The sequence below is a fragment of the Podarcis muralis genome, chromosome 17 (genome assembly GCF_964188315.1).
Source record: "Podarcis muralis chromosome 17, rPodMur119.hap1.1, whole genome shotgun sequence".
NCBI classification, from domain to species: Eukaryota; Metazoa; Chordata; class Lepidosauria; order Squamata; family Lacertidae; genus Podarcis; species Podarcis muralis.
Window position 1 is genome coordinate 9,482,860 of NC_135671.1, and position 13,152 is coordinate 9,496,011.

A 13,152-nucleotide genomic window follows, 5' to 3' on the forward strand; every position below is an offset into this window, starting at 1 on the left:
GTTTAAGCAATGGAATTAACACATACTGTACTCTGAGATGGATGTTGCAACAGCTCCTACCCAGCTAGAGTTGCCAACTTTTACATTTCAGAAATGTTGGCCCTCTGGGTGCAGGCCAAGGAGCAGAGCCCAGGCGGAGACTGGTAAGTTTGGGAAACACCTGGCATGACTTGGAATTTGCTGTTTTCTTAGAACCGGTACTGGTTACCAGATAACACCGGTCAGATCAGTACAGCCTTGGCTGGCTGGCAGTCAGAAAGCCTGGGCAATGAATCTTTGCAGCTTGTGGTTGGAGAAAACCAAATAAGAACACAGGAAAGTTATTCTCAGGCATATCTGGGGACATCTGGGGTTGAACCTGGGACCTTTCACTTGCAAATTATGTGCTCTACCACTGAACTACGTACAGTCCTTTCCAAATAAAATACCCCCCCCCCCAGTTCAGTTTTCAGTCGAGGCATGCAACCAGGATATCACGATCTTAAAAACAGGAGTGTCTTTGGGCCGCCTGGTATCACAGATTCTGGAGCACAGAGTTGCATGAAGGCCCGAGAAGAAATGGTTGCCGAGAATATGATGGCAAGTTTCCAGGGTTTATTGGTGGTTGCACCCCCTGCAGTAGAGGAAAGGGCAAGGGCAAGCCAGTTACACCTGATGCCCTTTAGGTGCTGGGTGCCCAGGGAGGTGGGGTGTGCACTCTCTGACCCCGGAGGGAGGGGAATCTTTCATGGCAGGCTAAACTGGCTGGAGTAGGTTTTTGTAAATTTTCTGCATTTACCATGTTTATTTAGTATCTTGTAAAGAATGAGGCCATCTAGTTCAGGGCAGGAGGGGAGGAAGACCCAAATCAGTTCGTATGTCTACAGTAAAGCCCATCCTGAACTGCTCTGGCAACTTGGATCCCATGTGATGTTAGTATTCCATCCCCTCCGCTGATGCCAGCCTTTATCTAACTCGCGTAACTCATGCATAACAATACGTAACGCGCTGAGCTAACTGCTGCGTGGTTTTGAATTGCATTTTCATTGCTTCTTTTATTTCTCACATTGCATTTTATTGTATTGCAATTTGAATTTTATGGAATTCAGATCATAGTACAATAGAATGCAATATATAATAAGAAATAAAGTAATGAAAATTCGAAACCATGCAGCAGCTAGGGCAATGCTTTACAATGGTTGCAACAGGCAGACACCGTCTGCCAGGTCCCTCAGCAATTTTCAGCCGATCCATGGGGGCGGGAGTGGGGTGGAATTTGGGCGTCGTGGATCTAGATCATGCAAGGTAGAATTTCTATCCTTCGCGGACTAAATATTTGACATTTATTTATTTATAAATGTATTTCTATCCCGCTAATTATTAAAAAGAAAATATCAAAACAGTTCGCAACATAAGAGCATAAAAACCATGCAATAAAAACCATATTGAAAAGTTAAAACCATAAATGGGATAATTAATGTGGAAGGTGGAAACTCTGGGTTTGGATTCAGGAGCCAAGATACTACTGCTTGTGGCAGAGAATGAATAGGAGGGAGTAGGGAGAGAGGCTTCAGCACCCCCAAACATCTGCCTCTTCCCCCTCTCCTGTTAGCTCTAAATCTGCTTTGTGGTCCGCTCGGCTTTCTTGGTGGGCAGTGTTGCAGTCGGGCATCCGGGTCCCTGTGGTGATCTGGTGTTGGGGTGGGGAGTAGACGGCCCCCTCATGCCAATCCTGGCCATATCACTGGAGCTGGGTGGGTCCAGCACCCAATGCGGCCCCACTGGCCAATCAGTGCTGGCAGGGGGCGTGGCCACGGGAAATGTAACTGTGTCATGGCCAGGAGGCTCTCCTCTCTCGCCCTTTCACCAGATTTCCCAACCCACCCGCCCTCTTTTTATGGTTTGCTATGACACGACCTTGCTGTGGCTGCCATATTGTTGGGGCTGGGTAGGAATTTCTTCCACTTGGCAAATTGGCACCAGCCATTTGGTTTTCGCCTACCTTGTAGCAATTGTCACAACTTTGTGAGGTTAGGCACTGGGTAAGCCTTTGTGAAATATACTGGGAGTCGAGAGTGGATTTCATGCCCTTCATTCAGCTCATAGTGGTGAGGAGGATTGGAAGTTCCCCCACAATATCTGCTTTATATACATTATTTACACATTGGGCTGCATGTGATTGGCTAATTCCGGGATTCTCCTGTAGGCGAATCAGGTTGTGGATTCACTTCCACCTGGAGCTGGATTGGGTGGCTCCTGCGGACCAACCATACTGTTGCATTGTTCTAGGACCAATCAGACTGCAGCATTTTGGATCCTATTGTTCTAGGACCAATCAGACTGCTGCATTTTGGATCCTATTCAACTCAGTACATAACATTTTGCTTGGATGGAGGGGAAGTTGTAGCCTCCATCTGCCCCTCCTCATTAAGGATATCCTGTTAAAGGGATCTGGGGGTGTGGATCCTGCCCGATGCCCGGACATGGGCTAGGGCCATGCCACGACCCCAACGGGGACCCCTCGGGGCGCTCCTATTTTATGTAAGTCATAGGGCTCCCCCATTGGTGGTTTACCCTTAGATGGACTCCCTGCAGACGGGCAGGAGTTGAGATATAGCCTGGCTTCACCCAATGCCTAAGCCACTGATGGCCAAACTTGGTCCTCCAGCTGTTTTGGGACTACAATTCCCACCATCCCTGGCCACTGGTCCTGTTAGCTAGGGATGATGGGAGTTGTAGTCCAAAACAGCTGGGGGGCCAAGTTTGACCATCAGTGGAACCTAAGCCAAACGGCTCACATCTGTAACCAATGAAGTTGTGGCCTATTTGATCCCATAAACCTAAATACTTGTGTCTGTGTGTTTATTAATCACTAGGGAACTGCAGGTCACAGGGTCTTTGCACGCAACTGCCTCTCACCATCAGGCAAGCCAGCCCAACAGCTGAAAGCAGAAGCCCTTGACATAGCTGACTCTACAACCATTTTCTTTCCCTGGCTGCAGAGCTATAAAAGCAGAGGCCTATGTCACTTGCAGAGGGCCACTGCCAACTGTAGACACAGTTCCCATTCAGATTGGCCATTACTTGTGTGATTTTAAGAAATGGTTACCTAAATTTGTTTTCTTCTTCCCTCCTCTTTCCCAGTCGTTGATGTATCTTTTAGGTTGTAAGCCTGCAGGCAGAGACGGTCTTGTTTTTAATCTGTCTGTGGCATTAAGTTTCAGGTGCTTTAGAAATTAACATTGTCAGCAGCTGGGCTGAACTCCTACTTCCCAACGGGGTGGTTGTTTGCAGAGGGGCAGCTGATTGCAAAAGAATTATTGCACTGCTCCTAGGCACCCATCTGATCAGAAAATAAGTTCTCATTCCAGATGTCCCTAAGGGGATGAAGGTTGTTCCTCTGGATTTTAAATTCCAGGGGGACGACCCTGGAGCAAGCAGGAGGCTGCAACTACGTGATCAAGTGAGGCAAAATCAAGTTGCAAACATGATTCTGAAAAGCGACCCAAAAGGACATCAAATCATGGTGGTAGTGTAGAATCAGCCCACATAATTCAGATGGTGGCATCTCAGTGGCAGCCTCAAGAGCAACATGGTGGGTGACCTTAGTGGAGCCAAATTGCTCCAGATTACTCACTCAGACCTTCTAAATCCACAATTGCCATCATTCGCCAGATGTTAATGTGTGCTATAAAGGTGAGCTATAAACAACCAAGCCATTTCTAACAAGGTAGATTGAGGATAAAAGAAATCTGGGTCACAGGAGGCTTAGGTGCTGCTGCATCAATTAGGTGTGGTTAAATGTACTTTGGGCAGGTGAGCACAAAGTAGTCCTGGTGGCATGCCTACCTCCTCCTCAGTCTCCTTCTTCCTGAGCGAAAGCAAATCAAGTCAGAAGAACTGGTGAGGCTGAATAGGCATTCTTTGACTTTTCTTCAGGGCAGCAGTAGCAGGGCGAGTGGGCAGAAAGCCTTTATGGGATCCAGTATGGAACTCCCAGTTTAAACAGCAGGATCACCTTTAACTTAGCCTAAGGTAAAGGTAAAGGGACCCCTGACCATTATGTCCAGTCGTGACCGACTCTGGGGTTGCAGCGCTCATCTCGCTTTATTGGCCGAGGGAGCCGGCGTACAGCTTCCGGGTCATGTGGCCAGCAGGACTAAGCCGCTTCTGGCGAACCAGAGCAGCACATGGAAACGCTGTTTACCTTCTCGCCGGAGCGGTACCTATTTATCTACTTGCACTTTGACGTGCTTTCGAACTGCTAGGTGGACAGGAGCTGGGACCGAGCAACAGGAGCTCACCCCGTCGCGGGGATTCGAACCGCCGACCTTCTGATCGGCAAGTTCTAGGCTCTGTGGTTTAACCCACAGCGCCACCCACGTCCCACTAACTTAGCCTACCTATGCCCAAAAAATGGCTAGAAGCCACAATAGCTACGTATAACCTCCAGCATCAGAGGCAATCCATGCTGAATACCATGCTGAGAATCGCAGGTGGGGAGAGCACTGTTCCATTGAGATACTACTTGCAGGTTGGCCACTATGAGAACCAGATGTTGCATTATGATGGACCTTTGGCCAGATCCACTAGGGGTTACTTATCGGGTTCTTAAGAAAGATTCTTCGGCCAGCTCAGAGTATCAGGACCAGACTGATGAAGGCATTTCCATCAGCTCAGGGTCCCTCGGCAAATTTGTAGCAGAAAACCTTGTCTCTTGGCAAGTTCATGGTCTGTAATGATCAAACATCACTGGAGATACCACAGTAGTGGATCTACCTTTACATCAGGGGGCTCCCCAATGGGCCTGGTGGTGCAGCTTTCTAGTTTGCAAATCTGCTTGCCATGAGTCCTGCAATATGTGCTCCTGGTTTGTGTAGCTCATTTCCACCTGGCCTCAGAGGACAGGGACTGACTCCAGCTACAAAGTCTGCTTTTGCTGCTCGGAATATCTAAAGACCATCAGGGTGGGGTATTGTTTAGGGTTTGTTGCTGGGGAAAGATTTAGGCTCCATCTGCATTGTACATTTAAAGTGGTATCCTGTTGATAACTGATAACTGAGTTGGATTCAATCAAGTGAACATTTGAAAGTAAAACAACAACAAGTCCCTGTTAATATCCAAGTAGGAATAAAGGATTTATTTTCAATACAAAAATCGGATTTTGTTTTGTGCAACATAAAACAACATTCGTGCAAGTTTTCCAAACAGAAAACGAAACTATGAAGGTGCTTCCAACACGATTTGAGGTCACTAGTTGATAAGGCAATTTTTGATACATACAAAATACAGATGAGTGCAGAAAACAATGGCTTTTTGATCCAAGTCAAGATTATTTCTGACAGATGTACACCACCACTTTGTGTCTGACATGGATAATTTTATTGGAATGGTTTCACAAAACACTTTTGAGCGTTGCGAAATAGAAACAGCAGTGTTATCCCAGAGATAACTTTCCCCTCACAGAGGATCACCCTTCCACGTTTGTTATGCCACAGCTGCTGACTTCCCTGAGCAAAGCAAGTTATTTTATCTCTTAAGTATAAAATGAGGGGTAAAGCAGTCACTCTCTAGTCACCAGCAAATAAGGTGGGCAGTTGCAAAAGTAGTCAGGGCTTCTGCTGCTTCAATAGTTGTGCAGAAGACAGAATTTCAGCTGATGCACCTTTTAATGCAACTTACCTCTGCTGAATCCCCTCTTTTTCACAACTATTAAAAGGTGCAGAAGCCCTGTTCTCTGTTTCACATCTGACCATCTTATGTACAAAGGCATGGCAGTCCCGCTTGCAGAATGTTTATTAAAGAGGAACAAAGCTGAGTTTTCCGATTCCACAAAAGTGGATTAGAACGGGCTTGTTCTACAAGTTACAGCACAAACATTTGCATAGTCACTATAAAAGCAATTGCATCATAAACAAAACATTGAATGGAGAACAGGTTTATAAATGTGCAATTAATATAAAACTCTGCTTATGGCCGATATTGGCTCAAAAATGTGGCATAACACTCGTACAGATTAATGCTACAAGCTTGTTTCTTGAGAGCTCAAAACCACTGGGGATTTTCCATCTCTTAATAGTGGTATTCAGAGCATGCCCTGACTTAATTGCAGGGCACAATTAATTGAAGGTTCTTAAACAGTTCACTGTTTGGCAACGGAGCAAAGAGTTTGAAAAATTGCTAATACAGTTTGAGTCACATTCTAAATATATCTAGGTGGTGATAGGAATCTTACATTTTCTTAGATATATCAAAAGGATTGCTTTAATTCCCAGCTTGCTAATTCAGACAAGAAAATGTTTTCATGTTACAAAACTGGAATTTGATTTTACTTTAATCTCCAAGTTTATTTTATTATTACCAAAATGGGGGTGGGGGGGTAGAATCCAATTACATTAATCTGATACAGTGGCACCTCGGGTTAAGAACTTAATTCATTCCGGAGGTCCGTTCTTAACCTGAAACTGTTCTTAACCTGAGGTGCCACTTTAGCTAATGGGGCCTCCCACTGCTGCCACCGCCGCGCGATTTCTGTTCTCATCCTGAAGCAAAGTTCTTAACCCAAGGTACTATTTCTGGGTTAGCAGAGTCTGTAACCTGAGGTACCACTGTTCAAGAGAATTAGAAAGTGCAATGCAAACAATAATAATCAAACCTGTAAATTAAAACAACCAATCTCAACTCGCTTTGGCTCGGTTCCTTCTAGAGTCTGTATGTATGCTTGAGAAACTGTGGGCACAGTACATCAAGTTATGTGAACTGATTTCAAGTGTGCCTGCATATAGACCTTAAGAGTGCAGTCCTATACATGTCTACTTAGAAGTGTTTTTTTAAAAAATATATATATATTCCCTTTTGCCAGGGATCCCTGGGAATTCTAGTACATTTTAAGCGAGACTATTGTTTGCTTTCAGAATCCTCTGCTCCTCTGCAAACTACCGTTCCCAAAATTTCTGGGAGAAAGCACAATAAACAGGTATAAGACAGATGCAGTTTGTAACACAGATATATAACCTTACATTTCTCCATTTGTTAATCACTTTTCCCTAGCTTTTTAAAAAAGTGCAATATGCATTTTAGATCAAAGCTTCCAAAACCAAAATGTTTCATGGGCTTAGGATCCCTGTGCCAGTTTACACCAGCAGCAGAATCGTATAGTAACACTTTACCTGGACTGTGCCACTTAAAACTGCAAGCCAAAGATCACATCGATCAGAATGCTTCCCTATGAAAAAGCCCCACTTCCAAAACCACACACACAGAAAGTTAGCATGCCCAAGAAAAGCTTGAACTGCTAGCTTTCTATGGCCAGTGATATTCAGAGCCTGAAGTGGCAAGTTCCAGGAAGTAACAACTATACTCCCATGATTCTTTTGATGAACTTGGCCCTACAGTTTCAGCTTGTGTTTGAGATGTGAAACTTTGTACTTGATTGCGCACAGAATCCACTGCGGTCATCCTGGTAACCTATCCCATCTTATGCATTTTCAACACAGTCTTAGGCATATTTACTCATAAGTATATCCCCTGTCCAATTGTAATCATTCCCAAATATGCATGGAAACGCAGCTTTTCATCTGGTTGCCCCTTCGCCAAGTCTTTTCCCACTCCAATTGTCCTGTTTTCAGACCAACAGCATCTGATGTATTAGGATGAGTATGAATGCAAATTCAGTGTTTATTAAGGAAAAACTAAAACTAAAACTAAGTTTATAGTGCTGGGTGGAGGAAAGGTGTGTGTGTGTGTGTGTGTGTGTGTGTGTGTACATTTTTGGGAACTCTTAAGCAGAGATGAGCCAATCACGGCATTCAACCAGCCTCAGTGGCATTTCATAGCTAAAGAGAAAGGCTTCTTTGGGAAAGATTGGCAAGGCGGTTAACACACGCAGTCTCACCTTCCCAAGTATTAAAACATAAATTACCGCCAACAATTCACAACCCATTACCACCATAAGTTCTGCAGCTTTTAAGGTAAAGGTAAAGGGAGCCCTGACAATTAAGTCTAGTCGTGAACGACTCTGGGGTTGCGGCGCTCATCTCGCTTTACTGGCCAAGGGAGCCGACGTTTGTCCACAGACAGTTTTTTCAGGTCATCTGGCCAGCATGACTAAACCGCTTCTGGTGAAACCAGAGCAGCGCACGGAAATGCTTTTACCTATGTGCAAATCACACTTCTCATTTTCGCATAGTGCAAACTCCCCAAACGTTAGGGAGCAACTTCTGAAAATGGAAATATGAGCAAGACCACCCAAAGCTAATTTGCTTCTTGATAGCAAATGAATGAACGTTTGCTCACCTTACCCTACAGAGAATCGGGACATTGGCCCATCTAGCACAGTAGTGCATGCACTGACTGGCAGTGACTCTTCAAGGTTTTAGATAAGGGATGTTCCCAGACATACCTGGAGGTGTCAGGGATCGAACTTGGACCTTTTGGCAGGCAATGTGTCTGCTACGGCCCTTCCTCAATCCTGCCTTCCTCCCAAATGTCAGTGGCATAACTTAAGACTTGCGTGGCATCTTCAAGATGTGCACTCCATTCAAGGTGAGAAATGGCCAAGCCTATTAGGCCCTGCATAAACTGTAGAATCAGCCCCCACTGCACTGGGCAAAGCTGGAGAAGACTGGCAGTGATGGACAAGGCGTTTTTCAGGGATGCTTCTACACCATTACTGAGCTTCTCAGTGAAGAAACTAAAAATAATCCTGGAACACAGTTTGGAATCTGCCCAGTTGAGGGAAAATATGGATAGAAAATGGAATTCAAGTTAGGAATGAAAATGGGGATGATGACAACCAAACCCTCAGAAACCCTGATTGAAGCCACAGCCCAAACTAATTCCATGAGAGGAACTGTCACAGTACAAAGCATTTTTAGCAGTCAAGGTGCCTCAAAAATATTCTGTGCAAGTACATTTCCTTTGGCTAGCTGAGACCTCTCCTCACTGCTCTTGCTACAGAGGAATGTGGGTAACTTTCCACTGAGTTCTGCAGTTGGGGAGGCAGCAATCTTAAGTCACTCCTTCACTTTAAGTAATGACCGGTTCTTGTTTTCCTTCTGCAATGAAATTCAAAGTGATGATAAAGCTGGAGGGAGACTGTAGAAGCACCAGTCTCACTCTCGTCGTTCTTGTGGAAAGACGAGTCTCCCTTCTAAGTTGTATCCTTCATGAAAGGCCATCTCAAGTTCAAAGTCCCGAAAGCCCCCCTGAAATGTTTCACTAAGTTTGACTCTGCAGGTGTGTTTTTCCCCTTCTTCTTCCTGAGCAGGAACTTCTCAAGTTCACCTGACTGTAAAGCAAAGGCAAGGAGCCACTGATGGATGTGCAAAACTCAGAATAAAAAATTGAGCTAGCTTGGCTATTTTATTTGAACTCCAGATCTACTTTAAGCAGAATTTGGGGGTAACAGTTCTCAGAAGGGTCCAAGAGCTTTATGCACCTATATTCACCAGCATCCGCTGTGCCCTCTGGATTTCAATCTGTACGCCCGGATCCTGCCTCACATTTGCTCTCCCCTCATAATCAGGCACCGTAAAATACTACGGCAGGTGAGCAGCAAGACGGCACTTCCCCACAAACTATGCGCACAGGAACTTGCAACAGCTGGTAAGATGGAGACACGGCAGGCCTCGGTCTCCTTGCGCAAGGAGAAGTAGTGGCAGCTGTACGCGAACACAAATGAGTTCATAAACCTCTTCCCCGAACCCCCATCCCACCCTGCAATAGCGAATATTAGCAGAGGTCAATTCAGCCAAGGAAAAATGGCCTTAATCCTGCTTTTTCAAGAACAGAGGAGTCCAATGACATGGCCCTAGAAAAGTTCGACCTGGGATAAAATCCAGCGTCACACATTTGGCTTAAAGTGCACTAGCTTCCCATACTCAAAAAGAAGAACCCACTCTGTAGCAGTGTGGAAATGTACTTAGTTGAGATGATGTCCGTACTCTTTAAGGATCCCTGGAATGCTGGCTAGCTGTCTGTTGACAGTCTGCTCAGTTGCTGTGTCAGATTTAGCCAGCTCCCCGAGTTTAAATAATGTCCGCCCCCCCCCCCTTCATATTAGATTAAAAATTTCCATAGTGCTGGCTCTTCAGAGAATAGGGAAGCTTTTGTGGAATGTTGCCCGGGAACATGCGGAGAGATAGGAACTATTGATCGGGTCGTAACTGAACTCCCAATGAAAACCCCTTTGATGCAGGTAAAACTCTGGTGCTGTCCTTAGAATAATTTCTGCAGGGAGGAGATACACATCCCAAGGGTGCCTCGGGTCTGTTGCACTGAAGTGCAGAGGCAGCGCACTTGAGAGGGATGCGATGAATTCATGGGATGCTGCCACAAGATCGCAAGAACTGGGTGCCGTTGCGCTCAGCTCCTGCTTGCAGACTTCCAGCAGGAATCTGTGGGAACAGAACTGTTCTCCCACTGTGAGAACAGGATGCTGGAGAAGATGGGTCTTTGGCCTGAACCAGGAGACTCTTCTTATGTTCTTACAAACGCCAGCTGATAAAGCTGCCGCAAGATCCCTCCAGCAGCACCTTGAGAAATTAACGATGCATTGCAAAGCACCAGTAGCGTGCAGAGTCAGTGAAGCACCACCTCAGACATGGTAGACCTCTTCTTCCAAGGCGTGGTTCACTTCCCCGCGTAGGTGGCTGAAGGTGTTGTTCCGCAGGATTTGCCAACCGCGGTGGAAACTACTCTGGGTTGTGCTCCGTGAGACGGTTGGAGATGGTTCCTTCCGGAAAGGATCATCCAGCTCTAGCTTCCCGGATAACTTGTCCAGATCCTCTTTGTCTTGGCCCTTAAAGGCCTCTGCATAGCGGAGCATCTTCTGCTTGCTGGCATCCAAACGCTCTTCCACCCTGCGCGGATTAGAAACAATGAGGTGAAGGACTTTTCTCCAACTTCTACTACCAATAAGGCAAGCTTGGTGTTATCAGCAGCAAGCTCTAACCAACAGAGCTGCAAGTCACTTAATGGTCTGACTTAGCTGCTTCCTATGTTGCCATTAGATAGAAGACAGATGATAGATAGATAGATAGATAGATAGATAGATAGATAGATAGATAGATACATAGATGATAGATAGATGATAGATAGATGATAGATAGATGATAGATAGATAGATAGATAGATAGATAGATAGATAGATAGATAGATAGATAGATATAGATGATAGATAGATAGATGATAGATGATAGATGATAGATAGACAGATGATAAATAGATAGATGATAGATAGATAGATAGATAGATAGATGATAGATATAGACAGATGACAAACAGACAGACAGCTGCAATTGCTGCGCCATCAAACTCATTCATTCCTGCATGCAAATACAGCACTAGACAAAAGGGACTTACCTGAGGAACCACCTGTCCCCTAGTCCATACTCTCGCCCACAGATGCCAGAGCGAGGCCAGAGGCACCGTGGCAGTTTCCGCTCAAGCATGACTGTAGTGGCCACAACCTGAAGAAGAACAGAAGGTCAAGGGGCAATCCTTTGACTTGACAGGTTCGTATTCAGAAATCAATCTGTTTCAGATTATCTTAATTTTAAACTTTACTGGATGCAATTCAGATTAATAATGGAGAACAACTACTTAAATATATATATATATATTAATGAAGTGATATTTGAGGTAATATAAGGCTATAAGGTAACATCTAGATCGTAGCTAGAGAAGCAGCAGCAGACACTATCAATAGCTACCATTTTTACACACTCAATCTACAGGAAGCCAGTTTCATGACTATGGCCAGGTGTGCCAGCCAAGGGGCTGTGAAACACTTTGCCCCCCCTTAAATTCTTAAGGAGGGGGCTGGGCCCCCTCTATGTTGAGCGGTGGCATGATGTGCCACATCAGTGTGTCACAAGATGTGGTGCATGACGTCAGACGTTGTCCCCCTTCAGGGCAAGTTGGCTCTCCTGATTGTGGCCTTCCTCAAATAACGTGACCAAGTGCAGACTGAAGTGCTGAGAATTCTTGTTCAGAAATCCCCAGGCTGTCTACAGGACCAGAATTCCCAGAGTTCCTTGCCTGGGAGCCATGGAACTCAAACCAAACTGAAACCAGTGTAAATTTGCACATGTGCTAAGCAAGCAGAGGTGGCCTTTGTAGCACTTCTCACTAGAATCTCTGCCATGCTCACATTACGTTCTCACCTGTGCTCTCCAAAGCTCATCCCGTTCGCTGGCCACCCGCCAGTGGGTGTCGCCCATCATGGCAATAAGCAAGTTCAGCATGAGTAGAGTGGCAATGATCGCAAAAGCAAAGTACACCACGCTGAACATAAACGGTAGGTCCACTTCGTAGTTGGCAGGTCCGTCAATGATGGTCAGGAACAGTTCGAAGGTGCTGAAGAGAGACATGGGGTAGTTGTAGAAATGGCCCACGCCATTAGGGTCTTCTGTCTGGAAGATGATGTAAAAGGCTGGTGGCGGAAGGAAGAAAGGAAGGAAGGACACAAAGAGGGCTGGTCAACTACAGGAGATGTCAAGGGAAAGGGCACAGGGTGCATTCTATTAATAATAACAATATTAGTAACAATAGCAGGAGTAAATAATAATAATAATAATAATAATAATAATAATAAAAACAACTGCCCTATACTCATAGATCTCAGAGCAGTTCACAACATAAAATCACAATACAAAAAACAGAAAATACATACTGTATTTTTTGCTCTATGAGACTCACTTTTTCCCTCCTAAAAAGTAAGGGGAAATGTGTGTGCATCTTATGGAGCGAATGCAGGCTGCGCAGCTATCCCAGAAGCCAGAACAGCAAGAGGGATCGCTGCTTTCGCTGCGCAGTGATCCCTCTTGCTGTTCTGGCTTCTGAGATTCAGAATATTTTTTTTCTTGTTTTCCTCCTCCAAAAACTAGGTGCGTCTTGTGGTCTGGTGCGTCTTATAGAGCGAAAAATACGGTAATAAAAACAAAGACAAAGACAGCCCAGTAATCCCCCCTTCCACAACACGCTTTAAAAGGGCATTGGATGTAAACCAGCCAAAGGCCTGGTTAAAGAGGAATGTTTTTTCGCCTGGCACCTGTTGAACCTCTCTGGGGAGAGCATTCGACAAATGGGTAGCCACTGCAGAAAAGGCCCTTTCTTGTGCTACCACCCTCCTAACTTCCCATGGAGGAGGCACACGAATAAGGGCCTCAG

At 45.3% G+C, this 13,152-nt stretch overlaps 1 protein-coding gene across 2 annotated transcripts in view; it reads right to left on the bottom strand.

Moving 5' to 3' along the window:
- Positions 1-5,092: 5,092 nt before the first annotated feature.
- Positions 5,093-13,152, bottom strand: part of LOC114587917 (transient receptor potential cation channel subfamily V member 6) — a 42,958-nt gene continuing 34,898 nt past the window's right edge. For both annotated transcript variants that reach the window (XM_028712789.2, XM_077921079.1), the window contains exons 13-15: positions 12,147-12,415; positions 11,344-11,450; positions 5,093-10,841 (exon numbers count right to left, since the gene is read on the bottom strand). In XM_028712789.2, coding sequence (XP_028568622.2) covers positions 10,577-10,841; positions 11,344-11,450; positions 12,147-12,415 — 641 coding nt within the window. In that variant the 3' untranslated portion in view covers positions 5,093-10,576. The remainder of the gene's footprint in view (positions 10,842-11,343; positions 11,451-12,146; positions 12,416-13,152) is intronic.